Genomic DNA, 14778 nt, shown 5'->3' on the forward strand with positions numbered 1-14778 from the left:
ATAATTTTCAGAGTGCTTATATTTCCCAGCTTTTCACCAAAACAGTGGTGGGGTGGCCATTATTGTTTAAAATGCGTGCTGGCCCTTTTAAGGTCTTTTGGTTGACAAGGTGAAAGGTCAGTGGTGAAACGTCACAACTCGGGATGCTGACCTCCCAGCGTCATATGAACGCCCCGTTAACGTACAACACACTTGTGTGAAACGACAGCTTCTTGTATGCATACAAGCAGTGGATAATTAACTTATTTGAGTCTGTGACCCTTTGCGAGCCAGGCACAATAATTACCCAAATCGCCTGTGATTGTATGCTTGTTGTCCCTTGCAGTGCCCAGGCGAAGGAAAAGTAGAATCCGAGAGGCCTATGACGAGCACTTTTCAGAGAGCGCGGTAAGTGACTGTACAAAGTACTTTTGCCGTATGTATTGTCTTCAGAGTTATTAGGCCTTAGACCATCCTTGAGGGAATATTCAGAGATTTCAAACTCATCTAGGTTATTTCTTGCATACTCTGGTATATGGTATAAACGGCTATTTCAAAAATCAGACGGTATGATTTTCAATACCGTTTAAAATAGAAATCTAGTTTTTCTTTGTGGGGAGGGTGCCCCCACCTCGAGGGTACTGCGGGTTCCGTGCTACGCCACTACTTATATCTAGAAGTGATGTATAACTATAAGAAATCGATGTGTCAATTACATTTTATCCAGCTCAGGGCTCCAGCTATGCATTTGGGTTGCTAAGTGTCAAGATAATTAAGCTTCTTGGTTACAGCAGAGACATTCAATCCCCCCTGGATATTTGAAATAGCGCCCCCTTGTGTGAGTTAGGCTAGCTAGCTAGGCTAATCAAGGCATGCCTTTTTGTCATCCTACACAGTTACAAACCACTCCATTCAAAATATTAAGTAGCAGCCTTACCTGTTGGTTGTTGTACTGTAACCCATCATTTAACTTGTAATTGTCATTTTAATTCTGTCATTTTAAATTTAGTCTTCCGTTGATTAGATACTTTTGTACATATAGTGTATGTGGACACACCTTCAAATGAGTGGATTCTGTAATACGGTATGGGACAAACGGTAGAAAAATCTGGATATCGCCCTGCACTCTTGTTTTTTTATTTTTTTATTATTTTTAACTAATCCATGTTGTAATGCTTTTTTTTAGGTAACATACCCAAGAATTGTGAATGCTGTCGAGAGGAGGATGGTTGTGACAAGACCTGAGCAAGACTATGACAGAGAATTTGAATACGAAACCAATCAGTATAGCGGCATTCGAAGTTACCATGATGATGACCACAGAGGACACCGTAGCGACAGGATACACACAGGAAGTGATCGAGGATACCATGGTGACAGTACACCTATAGGAAGCTTCCGAGTGAGGAATTCCCCACCTCCCCGACAAGTGGGTGAAGCTTTATTATGGTCAATCTAAGATTTAGGCCCAAATACTTGTCATTTTGCAAATGTTGGTGTCAGAAAACTCAGTAGTGACGCGAAAGGTTTTATCTAAATAGTGCTGGGTATTTTACCAAGTCAATACCTTCTCCACTATTTTCTGTCTCTAATATAGGATGACTTCTTCATTGCTTTTTCTTACTGTGCAGGAGGATTACAGAGATTGCTACTACAGGGACTCCAGAGAGGATTCTCTGATGGGGCATCAAGGAGACATGAGGTAACCCAGGGGTCCCCTTCTGTTACTTGTTAGGCCCAGGTCCGATATGAAGCTTTTTTGTTCATGATGGTACGGTAGTAAGCCTGCTGTGTTTTTATGAACGTGTGATCGAGACCAGTGTCTTGTATTTCTCCTTACGTATGGTGTATTGATGCTTTATATGAGCTTGTTTAAAACGGGGTTGTGATGTTATGCACCCGTGACTGTAAGTCGCTTTGTATAAAAGCATCTGCTAAATGGCGTTTATTTTGATTGTTGTTATTATTCTATGAACCACCAGGTGGTAGCAGAGTCTTGCCTTTCTCAAGCCCCTTTATGAATGGTTTGAGGTTTTGTGTTGTTTAGAGGTTACTGAGGGGCATTTTTAAAGTGATGTACTGTACCAGTCAAAGTTTGGACACCTACTCATTCCAGGGTTTTTCTTTTTAATATTTTCTACATTGTAGAATAATAGTGAAGACATCAAAACTATGAAATAACACATATGGAATCATGTAGTAACCAAGAAAGTGTAGAACAAATCAAAATATATTTAAGATTCTTCAAAGTAGCCACCCTTTGTCTTGATGACAGCTTTGAACACTTTTGGCATTCTCTTAACCAGCTTCATGAGGTAGTCCCCTGGTGTGACGATTTGAAAGTTAATTTGTGGAATTTCTTTACTTCTTAATGTGTTTGAGCCAATCAGTTGTGTTGTGACAAGGGGGTGGTATACCGAAGATTGCCTTATTTGGTAACAGACCAAGTCCATATTATGGCAAGAACATCTTAAATAAGCAAAGAGAAACGACAGTCCATTACTTTAAGACATGAAGGTCAGACGATATGTGACATTTCAAGAACATTGAAAGTTTCTTCAAGTGCAGTCGCAAATCCATCAAGTGCTATGATGAAACTGGCTCTCATGAGGTCTGCCACAGGAAAGGAAGACCCAGAGTTACCTCTGCTTCAGAGGATAATTCATTAGAGTTACCAGTCTCAGAAATTGCAGCCCAAATAAATGCTTCAAAGAGTTCAAGTAACAGACACATCTCAACATCAGCTGTTCAGAGGAGACTACGTGAATCAGGCCTTCGTGGTGGAATTGCTGCAAAGAAACCACCACTAAAGGACATCAATAAGAAGAAAACACTTGCTTGGGCCAAGAAACACGAGCAACGGACATTAGACCAGTGGAAATCTGTCCTTTTGGTCTGATGAGTCCAAATTTGAGATTTTTGGTTCCAACCACCGTTTCTTTGTGAGACGCAGAGTAGGTGAATGGATGATCTCCCCATGTGTGGTTTCCACCCTGAAGCATGGAGGAGGTGGTGTTCTGGTGTGGGGGTGCTTTTCTGGTGACACTGTCAGTGATTTATTTAGAATTCAAGGCACACTTAACCAGCATGGCTATCATAACATTCTGCAGCGACACGCCATCCCATCTGGTTGAGCTTAGTGAGACTATCATTTGTTTTTCAACAGGACAATGACCCAAAACACACCTCCAGGCGTTGTAAGGGCTATTTGACCAAGAAGGAGACTGATGGAGTGCTGCATCAAATAACCTGGCCTCCACAATCACCTGACCTCAACCCAATTGAGATGGTTTGGGATGAGTTGGACTGCAGTGTGAAGGAAAAGCAGCCAACAAGTGCTCAGCATATGTGGGATCTCCTTCCAAGACTGATGGAAAAGCATTCCTCTTTAAGCTGGTTGAGAGAATGCAGAGTCTGCACAGCTGTCATCAAGGCAACGGATGGCTACTTTGAAGGATCTAAAATATTTTTGATTTAACACTTTTCTTTGTTTACTACATGATTCCGTATGTGTTATTTCATAGTTTTGATCTTCACTATTATTCTTCGAAGTAGAAAATGCTAAAAATAAAGAGAAACCCTTGAATGAGTAGTTGTCCAAACTGTTGACTGGTACTGTATATCTATTTGCGTAATTGATCACTTTGATTATATAACATATGGCATTGATCAAAACCTTGAATTCTATACTTTTAATTCTTACGGCTCAGTAGGAATTAGTACCCATCTCAGGAAAAGCTTAGACTGAAATCCCCACTCGAGATATATCACACTTGACTTATATCACACAATCACACTGAAGAGGGACTGAAGCGAATTTGCCAACTTATCTCTGAGCTATTGTGTGGGAAATACAGAGTGTCATAATGTATTCCACTTATCGACTACTACACTCCTCTCCTTGAGGGACTTGGCGCTCCACCCCACACACTGCACAGCTAAAGCCAGTGGCTCTGCTCTGCCCCAGTGCTGCCAAGACATCCGTGTCCCAAAACAGAGTGGCAACAGTTCAGTCCAAGACCAACCCCTCCCCTTCATTCCGCCACAAGTGGAGTCACCAGGCTCCAGACGAGGACAAAGGGCACTACTCACTGAGCCAACAAGGCTACCCCCCCCCCCCCTCTCTCCGACTGGGCAGCTGGCCACTCCCTCTCTAGCTAAACAACCACCACCATGCTCTTGGCTCTCCCCAGAATCTATGCACAGCGTACATGCTCTCTCTGCTGTCCTGGGTGGAGAGAGGGAGCGCAAGCTCTATTATTGGACCAGATTCCAATTCCGTTAGCAACCACTATATGCCCCATCCAACCTGTATAGGGCCCTGACGAGAGGTTCCAGGAAGTTCATTCTCAATGCAGCCACCCGTCGTGATAATGAATATTATCGATAGTAATATTGCTGTGCAATGTAGACATTCTATTTTCTTCCAAGATGGCAAGACAATTCATATGTTGTTGTAGTGCCCATCGGTTATGAATGTTTCAACCATGTTGAAACTTTGTTTTTACCATCAGTCCCCCCCCAACAAAAACAAACAAAAAACTACACTAACCATGAGCCTTGCTGTCTAGATCGTACAATAATAGAGCAGGTACAAGTCAAGTGCTACACAAGCGAACAGGTGAGTGTTCGTCAACAGCGCAAGTCACTTGCATCTCCCCCTGTGATTGGACGATACAGCAGCTGTTGAGCGGCATTATGTGCTCGCCAACAGATCACGTGACTTGCATCTGCTCTGTGACTGGACGGCACAGACCACAGTGCTGTGTGGGATGAGTAGTTTGTTCACCTCCTAACTCCGGTATGTACACAGTCTACCCCTGTTTCTTCTTCAGTTCTCACAGTTGTTGTAAGGCGAGGTGGTTCTAAACGTCATCTTTTGAAGGAATGATTAGTGGTTCACCCCAGCTTTGTTAATCTAGTCAACGTTTGGAACCACGATAATAAGCATGTTGTTGAAATACATGCTAAAAGTGAGTGGCCGTGTCAGTCCCGGAGGGTGCCACGGCCTGTCAGTGTTATAATTGCTAAAAAATTGTATTTAGAGATTGTAAATCCCAAAAGTTTTGTTTACAATTCAATTGTCCAAGTTCGGCCTTTTTGATTCATTAGAATAATGCCAATAGTCATAACTGCTTCCTTGGTTTGTAGGAGACTTGTAGGCAGTGGAGGCTATAACAGACTCCTGGTGTGGTGTGGATGCTTCCTTGGCTTGTAGCAGACTCCTGGTGTGGTGTGGATGCTTCCTTGGCTTGTAGGAGACTCCTGGTGTGGTGTGGATGCTTCCTTGGCTTGTAGCAGACTCCTGGTGTGGTGTGGATGCTTCCTTGGCTTGTAGGAGACTCCTGGTGTGGTGTGGATGCTTCCTTGGCTTGTAGGAGACTCCTGGTGTGGTGTGGATGCTTCCTTGGCTTGTAGCAGACTCCTGGTGTGGTGTGGATGCTTCCTTGGCTTGTAGGAGACTCCTGGTGTGGTGTGGATGCTTCCTTGGCTTGTAGGAGACTTACATGCAGTGTGTGTGTGTGTGGTGAACACTGCGGGGGGGGCTTGGCAACTGAGGCAGGCAGGCAGCCGGTGGATTAATCAATCTGCTCCTTTGTGGAGCTCTTGACCTCGTGATGAATAACAGATAATGAGGGAACATGGGGAGCCTTGTTAAGTGCCAGAAGTGCAACTAGTTCGGAGTCAACTACTCTCCCTTTGAACTTTCAGTCACCTCAGCCAAGCCTTGCTGCATGCTGCTCTGTTTTTTTTGTAAACCTGTCTTTGTAATTGGACCTCAACCCATAATTGCAGTCATGTTATATTTTTGTGTGAGGCTGATTGCATTCAGTAAGATGATGAAAGAGATGGGAGGGGTCGGTGGCCGTTTGACTAAAGAAGCCAATTAAATTGGTATTGGGTTTATATATTTATTTATTTATATTAGTTTTCAAAATGAGTTCGTAAATGTTTTTATTTGTTTGTCTGATGATTTGGGTGTAATGCATTGTGGCTTTACTAGCATGACCTTTTGAATAGAGGGAAGTGGAGTCTCAGATCGCCCTATTCCCTATATATTTCAATACTGTCATAAATTGTAGGGTTCCATTTTGGAACGCAGACCTCTCTCAGATCTTCTACATCCTCGCTCAGACAGCCAGGGCCTCCTTTTCTCACCCTGGTATTAGGCAGTTTGCTCTTTTTGGATCCTGAAAGAGATATTGGAACCCCTATGGCAGGTGGGGCTGTGTCACCCAGTTGCTCTGATATCTATTTGGTTACTCTTGCGTTCAGATCAGCATGTTTTATTCTCTTTGGTCCACAAAGATGTAACCTGTTTAGAGAGCATCTTTCTACATTGGAAGAACTGCTTCGAAGATGCTGTTATATAGATATTATTATATTACTATATAGTATAAATAGTATAAAAATATATATTTTTAAAATAACTTTAAAAGAATTTTCTTCAAAAGCCCCCCAAAATTATCCAAGTATTTAGTCCACAGAATTACTTTTTCATAGGTTTGTTATGGAAAGAGAGGTGAGGTTAGAGGCATCGCTCACTGCAACGGTGGTAATTAACTTTATTTGGTAAATGGCAGTCTGAGCCTTGGCTACTTCAAACTGGTCTCGGGGTCGTAAAAGCTGGAGGACATGTTAGGCTTGCACATTGTTTGGGACGTGGCCCTGTAAGTTCAGGCAGGGGTCATGAAAACCAGGTGCCGTTGGATGGTTAATTTATATATATATATATACCTCTAGGGTTGGGCGGATCCAGATGTTCATACAGTTTCTGTACCCTACCTGGGGTATATGGTTTTACCAGAAGTGAACACAAGGGGTGCTGTTTCCCCAAAATAACATTTTTTTTCTCCAAATAGATCTTTCTTTGAGTTATGCACAAAACTATTTAGGCAACAGGGATCATGATCAAGGAAGAGATTTGTCTCTGCTGTAACCAAGAAGCTTGATCTTGTCACTTGGCTAGCATGTTAAGCAAACCAAATACATAGCTGGAGTCCTGAGCTGGATATAATTTATTTGACCTCTTAGATTTCGTATAGTTATACCTCAGCATTGTGGCTGCTTTATACCTGAATCTGACGGCCATAAGCTTTGCCTTTCCTGCCTGGGTCAGGAGCATGCGCAAGCTGCCCTGTACCCTCAGTCATGCATGGCGTGCGCTCATTGTGCACTTATGTCGATGCGTTCACTGAGGAGATGAGTGACGTTCTTCAGGCTTGGCCTCGTATCCCCTCGCCCTCAGCCTTTATCTGCATCAGCACCCTCTCCCAGGCTTGGCCTCGTATCCCCTCGCCCTCAGCCTGTATCTGCATCAGCACCCTCTCCCAGGCTTGGCCTCGTATCCCCTCGCCCTCAGCCTGTATCTGCATCAGCACCCTCTCCCAGGCTTGGCCTCGTATCCCCTCGCCCTCAGCCTGTATCTGCATCAGCACCCTCTCCCAGGCTTGGCCTCGTATCCCCTCGCCCTCAGCCTGTATCTGCATCAGCACCCTCTCCCAGGCTTGGCCTCAGCCTGTATCTGCATCCCAGGCTTGGCCTCGTATCCCCCCTCAGCCTGTATCTGCATCAGCACCCTCTCCCAGGCTTGGCCTCGTATCCCCTCGCCCTCAGCCTGTATCTGCATCAGCACCCTCTCCCAGGCTTGGCCTCGTATCCCCTCGCCCTCAGCCTGTATCTGCATCAGCACCCTCTCCCAGGCTTGGCATCGTATCCCCTCGCCCTCAGCCTGTATCTGCATCAGCACCCTCTCCCAGGCTTGGCCTCGTATCCCCTCGCCCTCAGCCTGTATCTGCATCAGCACCCTCTCCCAGGCTTGGCCTCGTATCCCCTCGCCCTCAGCCTGTATCTGCATCAGCACCCTCTCCCAGGCTTGGCCTCGTATCCCCTCGCCCTCAGCCTGTATCTGCATCAGCACCCTCTCCCAGGCTTGGCCTCGTATCCCCTCGCCCTCAGCCTGTATCTGCATCAGCACCCTCTCCCAGGCTTGGCCTCGTATCCCTCGCCCTCAGCCTGTATCTGCATCAGCACCCTCTCCCAGGCTTGGCCTCGTATCCCCTCGCCCTCAGCCTGTATCTGCATCAGCATCCCCTCGCCCTCAGCCTGTATCCCAGGCTTGGCCTCGTATCCCCTCGCCCTCAGCCTGTATCTGCATCAGCACCCTCTCCCAGGCTTGGCCTCGTATCCCCTCGCCCTCAGCCTGTATCTGCATCAGCACCCTCTCCCAGGCTGGGCCTCGTATCCCCTCAGCCTGTATCTGCATCAGCACCCTCTCCCAGGCTGGGCCTCGTATCCCCTCAGCCTGTATCTGCATCAGCACCCTCTCCCAGGCTGGGCCTCGTATCCCCTCAGCCTGTATCTGCATCAGCACCCTCTCCCAGGCTTGGCCTCGTATCCCCTCGCCCTCAGCCTGTATCTGTATCTGCATCAGCACCCTCTCCCAGGCTTGGCCTCGTATCCCCTCGCCCTCAGCCTGTATCTGCATCAGCGCCCTCTCCCAGGCTTGGCCTCGTATCCCCTCAGCCTGTATCTGCATCAGCGCCCTCTCCCAGGCTTGGCCTCGTATCCCCTCGCCCTCAGCCTGTATCTGCATCAGCGCCCTCTCCCAGGCTTGGCCTCGTATCCCCTCGCCCTCAGCCTGTATCTGCATCAGCACCCTCTCCCAGGCTTGGCCTCGTATCCCCTCGCCCTCAGCCTGTATCTGCATCAGCGCCCTCTCCCAGGCTTGGCCTCGTATCCCCTCAGCCTGTATCTGCATCAGCACCCTCTCCCAGGCTTGGCCTCGTATCCCCTCGCCCTCAGCCTGTATCTGCATCAGCGCCCTCTCCCAGGCTTGGCCTCGTATCCCCTCGCCCTCAGCCTGTATCTGCATCAGCACCCTCTCCCAGGCTTGGCCTCGTATCCCCTCGCCCTCAGCCTGTATCTGCATCAGCACCCTCTCCCAGGCTTGGCCTCGTATCCCCTCGCCCTCAGCCTGTATCTGCATCAGCACTCTCTCCCAGGCTTGGCCTCGTATCCCCTCGCCCTCAGCCTGTATCTGCATCAGCACCCTCTCCCAGGCTTGGCCTCGTATCCCCTCGCCCTCAGCCTGTATCTGCATCAGCACCCTCTCCCAGGCTTGGCCTCGTATCCCCTCGCCCTCAGCCTGTATCTGCATCAGCGCCCTCTCCCAGGCTTGGCCTCGTATCCCCTCGCCCTCAGCCTGTATCTGCATCAGCGCCCTCTCCCAGGCTTGGCCTCGTATCCCTCGCCCTCAGCCTGTATCTGCATCAGCGCCCTCTCCCAGGCTTGGCCTCGTATCCCCTCGCCCTCAGCCTGTATCTGCATCAGCGCCCTCTCCCAGGCTTGGCCTCGTATCCCCTCGCCCTCAGCCTGTATCTGCATCAGCACCCTCTCCCAGGCTTGGCCTCGTATCCCCTCGCCCTCAGCCTGTATCTGCATCAGCACCCTCTCCCAGGCTTGGCCTCGTATCCCCTCAGCCTGTATCTGCATCAGCACCCTCTCCCAGGCTTGGCCTCGTATCCCCTCGCCCTCAGCCTGTATCTGCATCAGCACCCTCTCCCAGGCTTGGCCTCGTATCCCCTCAGCCTGTATCTGCATCAGCACCCTCTCCCAGGCTTGGCCTCGTATCCCCTCGCCCTCAGCCTGTATCTGCATCAGCACCCTCTCCCAGGCTTGGCCTCGTATCCCCTCAGCCTGTATCTGCATCAGCACCCTCTCCCAGGCTTGGCCTCGTATCCCCTCAGCCTGTATCTGCATCAGCACCCTCTCCCAGGCTGGGCCTCGTATCCCCTCAGCCTGTATCTGCATCAGCGCCCTCTCCCAGGCTTGGCCTCGTATCCCCTCGCCCTCAGCCTGTATCTGCATCAGCGCCCTCTCCCAGGCTTGGCCTCGTATCCCCTCACCCTCAGCCTGTATCTGCATCAGCGCCCTCTCCCAGGCTTGGCCTCGTATCCCCTCGCCCTCAGCCTGTATCTGCATCAGCACCCTCTCCCAGGCTTGGCCTCGTATCCCCTCGCCCTCAGCCTGTATCTGCATCAGCACCCTCTCCCAGGCTTGGCCTCGTATCCCCTCGCCCTCAGCCTGTATCTGCATCAGCACCCTCTCCCAGGCTTGGCCTCGTATCCCCTCAGCCTGTATCTGCATCAGCACCCTCTCCCAGGCTTGGCCTCGTATCCCTCGCCCTCAGCCTGTATCTGCATCAGCACCCTCTCCCAGGCTTGGCCTCGTATCCCCTCAGCCTGTATCTGCATCAGCACCCTCTCCCAGGCTTGGCCTCGTATCCCCTCAGCCTGTATCTGCATCAGCACCCTCTCCCAGGCTTGGCCTCGTATCCCCTCAGCCTGTATCTGCATCAGCACCCTCTCCCAGGCTTGGCCTCGTATCCCCTCAGCCTGTATCTGCATCAGCACCCTCTCCCAGGCTTGGCCTCGTATCCCCTCAGCCTGTATCTGCATCAGCACCCTCTCCCAGGCTTGGCCTCGTATCCCCTCGCCCTCAGCCTGTATCTGCATCAGCACCCTCTCCCAGGCTTGGCCTCGTATCCCCTCAGCCTGTATCTGCATCAGCACCCTCTCCCAGGCTTGGCCTCGTATCCCTCGCCCTCAGCCTGTATCTGCATCAGCACCCTCTCCCAGGCTTGGCCTCGTATCCCCTCGCCCTCAACCTGTATCTGCATCAGCACCCTCTCCCAGGCTTGGCCTCGTATCCCCTCAGCCTGTATCTGCATCAGCACCCTCTCCCAGGCTTGGCCTCGTATCCCCTCGCCCTCAGCCTGTATCTGCATCAGCACCCTCTCCCAGGCTTGGCCTCGTATCCCCTCGCCCTCAGCCTTTATCTGCATCAGCACCCTCTCCCAGGCTTGGCCTCGTATCCCTCGCCCTCAGCCTGTATCTGCATCAGCACCCTCTCCCAGGCTTGGCCTCGTATCCCCTCGCCCTCAGCCTGTATCTGCATCAGCACCCTCTCCCAGGCTTGGCCTCGTATCCCCTCGCCCTCAGCCTGTATCTGCATCAGCACCCTCTCCCAGGCTTGGCCTCGTATCCCCTCGCCCTCAGCCTGTATCTGCATCAGCACCCTCTCCCAGGCTTGGCCTCGTATCCCCTCGCCCTCAGCCTGTATCTGCATCAGCACCCTCTCCCAGGCTTGGCCTCGTATCCCCTCAGCCTGTATCTGCATCAGCACCCTCTCCCAGGCTTGGCCTCGTATCCCCTCGCCCTCAGCCTGTATCTGCATCAGCACCCTCTCCCAGGCTTGGCCTCGTATCCCCTCAGCCTGTATCTGCATCAGCACCCTCTCCCAGGCTTGGCCTCGTATCCCTCGCCCTCAGCCTGTATCTGCATCAGCACCCTCTCCCAGGCTTGGCCTCGTATCCCCTCGCCCTCAGCCTGTATCTGCATCAGCACCCTCTCCCAGGCTTGGCCTCGTATCCCCTCGCCCTCAGCCTGTATCTGCATCAGCACCCTCTCCCAGGCTTGGCCTCGTATCCCTCGCCCTCAGCCTGTATCTGCATCAGCACCCTCTCCCAGGCTTGGCCTCGTATCCCCTCGCCCTCAGCCTGTATCTGCATCAGCACCCTCTCCCAGGCTTGGCCTCGTATCCCTCGCCCTCAGCCTGTATCTGCATCAGCACCCTCTCCCAGGCTTGGCCTCGTATCCCCTCGCCCTCAGCCTGTATCTGCATCAGCGCCCTCTCCCAGGCTGGGCCTCGTATCCCCTCGCCCTCAGCCTGTATCTGCATCAGCGCCCTCTCCCAGGCTGGGCCTCGTATCCCCTCGCCCTCAGCCTGTATCTGCATCAGCACCCTCTCCCAGGCTTGGCCTCGTATCCCCCGCCCTCAGCCTGTATCTGCATCAGCACCCTCTCCCAGGCTTGGCCTCGTATCCCCTCGCCCTCAGCCTGTATCTGCATCAGCACCCTCTCCCAGGCTTGGCCTCGTATCCCTCGCCCTCAGCCTGTATCTGCATCAGCACCCTCTCCCAGGCTTGGCCTCGTATCCCCTCGCCCTCAGCCTGTATCTGCATCAGCACCCTCTCCCAGGCTTGGCCTCGTATCCCCTCGCCCTCAGCCTGTATCTGCATCAGCACCCTCTCCCAGGCTGGGCCTCGTATCCCCTCGCCCTCAGCCTGTATCTGCATCAGCACCCTCTCCCAGGCTTGGCCTCGTATCCCTCGCCCTCAGCCTGTATCTGCATCAGCACCCTCTCCCAGGCTGGGCCTCGTATCCCCTCGCCCTCAGCCTGTATCTGCATCAGCACCCTCTCCCAGGCTGGGCCTCGTATCCCCTCGCCCTCAGCCTGTATCTGCATCAGCACCCTCTCCCAGGCTTGGCCTCGTATCCCCTCGCCCTCAGCCTGTATCTGCATCAGCATCCTCTCCCAGGCTTGGCCTCGTATCCCCTCGCCCTCAGCCTGTATCTGCATCAGCGCCCTCTCCCAGGCTTGGCCTCGTATCCCCTCGCCCTCAGCCTGTATCTGCATCAGCATCCTCTCCCAGGCTTGGCCTCGTATCCCCTCGCCCTCAGCCTGTATCTGCATCAGCGCCCTCTCCCAGGCTTGGCCTCGTATCCCCTCGCCCTCAGCCTGTATCTGCATCAGCACCCTCTCCCAGGCTTGGCCTCGTATCCCCTCGCCCTCAGCCTGTATCTGCATCAGCACCCTCTCCCAGGCTTGGCCTCGTATCCCCTCGCCCTCAGCCTGTATCTGCATCAGCACCCTCTCCCAGGCTTGGCCTCGTATCCCCTCGCCCTCAGCCTGTATCTGCATCAGCACCCTCTCCCAGGCTTGGCCTCGTATCCCTCGCCCTCAGCCTGTATCTGCATCAGCACCCTCTCCCAGGCTTGGCCTCGTATCCCCTCGCCCTCAGCCTGTATCTGCATCAGCACCCTCTCCCAGGCTTGGCCTCGTATCCCCTCGCCCTCAGCCTGTATCTGCATCAGCATCCTCTCCCAGGCTTGGCCTCGTATCCCCTCGCCCTCAGCCTGTATCTGCATCAGCGCCCTCTCCCAGGCTGGGCCTCGTATCCCCTCGCCCTCAGCCTGTATCTGCATCAGCGCCCTCTCCCAGGCTGGGCCTCGTATCCCCTCGCCCTCAGCCTGTATCTGCATCAGCGCCCTCTCCCAGGCTGGGCCTCGTATCCCCTCAGCCTGTATCTGCATCAGCACCCTCTCCCAGGCTTGGCCTCGTATCCCCTCAGCCTGTATCTGCATCAGCACCCTCTCCCAGGCTGGGCCTCGTATCCCCTCAGCCTGTATCTGCATCAGCACCCTCTCCCAGGCTGGGCCTCGTATCCCCTCAGCCTGTATCTGCATCAGCACCCTCTCCCAGGCTTGGCCTCGTATCCCTTTGTCACATGCACAAATACAACAGGTGTAGACCTTACCGTGAAATGCTTACTCTCAAGCCCTTAACCAACAATGCAGTTCAAGAAATATAGTTAAGAAAATATATTTAGAAACGTTTTTTTTTTAAAGTTATGCAAAATAACAATAACGAGGATTTATACAGAGAGTACCGATACCGAGTCAATGTGCGAGGGTACAGGTTGGTCATTTTTAAAGTGACTATGCATAAACAATAATCAGTGAGTTGCAGCAGTGTAAAAACAAAGGGGAGAGGGGTCAATGTAAATAGTCCAGGTGAAATGAAATCGAGACTTTCTGCAATATAACCCAACATTGCAGAGTTATGTGCATCCTTTCAAGCACACCCTTTTTTATGAAAAAGTAAGGTTTTATATGTAGGGTTAAATAAAGAGAAAAATTATTGATTTATTATATTATTTGTGCCATGGTCCTATAAGAGCTTTTTGTCACTTCCCATGAGCCAGGCTGTGACAACTCACACTCATTCTCATGTTTTAATAAATGTATCATATAGCGTGTGTGTGTGGCAGGCTTACAATGATGGCAAAAAACACCATTTGAGAGTGCGCTGACCCTGGTGCTAGAGGGGGTACACAGCTGGAGGGTGAATGTTTGAAGGGGTACGGGACTATAACAAGTTTGGGAACCACTGATCTAGGCTAATCTTCGTACTAGAACTAGTTGGTTTTAAAGATAGGACAGATATAGTGTATGGTGAAGTATTTAATATAATATTTGATTGAGGTATTGTCTTCTGTCATTTTTAGGATAAGCAGCAGAGCAGGCTCCCACCTCAGCAGCAGAGTTAAAGGAATAGCTCCTCTCTCGAGGACCGTGTCTTTAGCAGCTAACCCCGATAGAGTGGACCCCAATCTGATGCAGGCCCTCATCTACTTGGACCGAGGGTAGGCATATCCCTTCTAGTGTACTTAGTTAATGGACCAAGTGCTAAAACCACTCGTTAGACCGAGCAACTTCAGGTGTTGTTGGCTTTCAGTTTAACTGTTTTTCAAGATACAAACCACAATTTATTTTGTCCAGCAACTTTAGTGTTTAGTTCTTTTCACTCTACACTTAGAGGGTTTTAGAATCGAAGTGACCATCATGGGTCGAGACATTGCCTTTAGTTCTATAGTTGAATGGACCTCAATGGATGGGCTCTTGAATCCCCTTCTCTCTCTCTCATTTATTTATTTATTTATTTATTTATTGTCAGAGAGGACCCTGAGGGTCTTAGGCGAAGGGGCCTGGACCCCTACCCTGCTGGCCCAGCCGGGGACACTTACAAAACAGTGCGGGATCGCTCTCCTGTCAGGATGGATATCCCACCAGGCCCTGTTATCATGCGCTCTGGGTCCAACACCAGCAAAAGGAGCTACTCCCCAGACAGGGACCAGAAGAGCTTCTCCTACCAGCAGAGCCAGCAGAAGAGTAA

At 51.1% G+C, this 14778-nt stretch overlaps 1 protein-coding gene across 3 annotated transcripts in view; it reads left to right on the forward strand.

Moving 5' to 3' along the window:
• Positions 1 to 14778, forward strand: part of LOC135509008 (periphilin-1-like) — a 47328-nt gene that overhangs the window by 4461 nt on the left and 28089 nt on the right. For 2 of the 3 annotated variants that reach the window (XM_064929290.1, XM_064929291.1), the window contains exons 3-7: positions 326 to 387; positions 1166 to 1408; positions 1611 to 1681; positions 14111 to 14248; positions 14560 to 14774. In XM_064929290.1, coding sequence (XP_064785362.1) covers positions 326 to 387; positions 1166 to 1408; positions 1611 to 1681; positions 14111 to 14248; positions 14560 to 14774 — 729 coding nt within the window. The remainder of the gene's footprint in view (positions 1 to 325; positions 388 to 1165; positions 1409 to 1610; positions 1682 to 14110; positions 14249 to 14559; positions 14775 to 14778) is intronic. The other variant, XM_064929292.1, reaches the window with a different exon arrangement.

The sequence above is a fragment of the Oncorhynchus masou genome, chromosome 22 (genome assembly GCF_036934945.1).
Source record: "Oncorhynchus masou masou isolate Uvic2021 chromosome 22, UVic_Omas_1.1, whole genome shotgun sequence".
Lineage (NCBI taxonomy): Eukaryota > Metazoa > Chordata > Actinopteri > Salmoniformes > Salmonidae > Oncorhynchus > Oncorhynchus masou.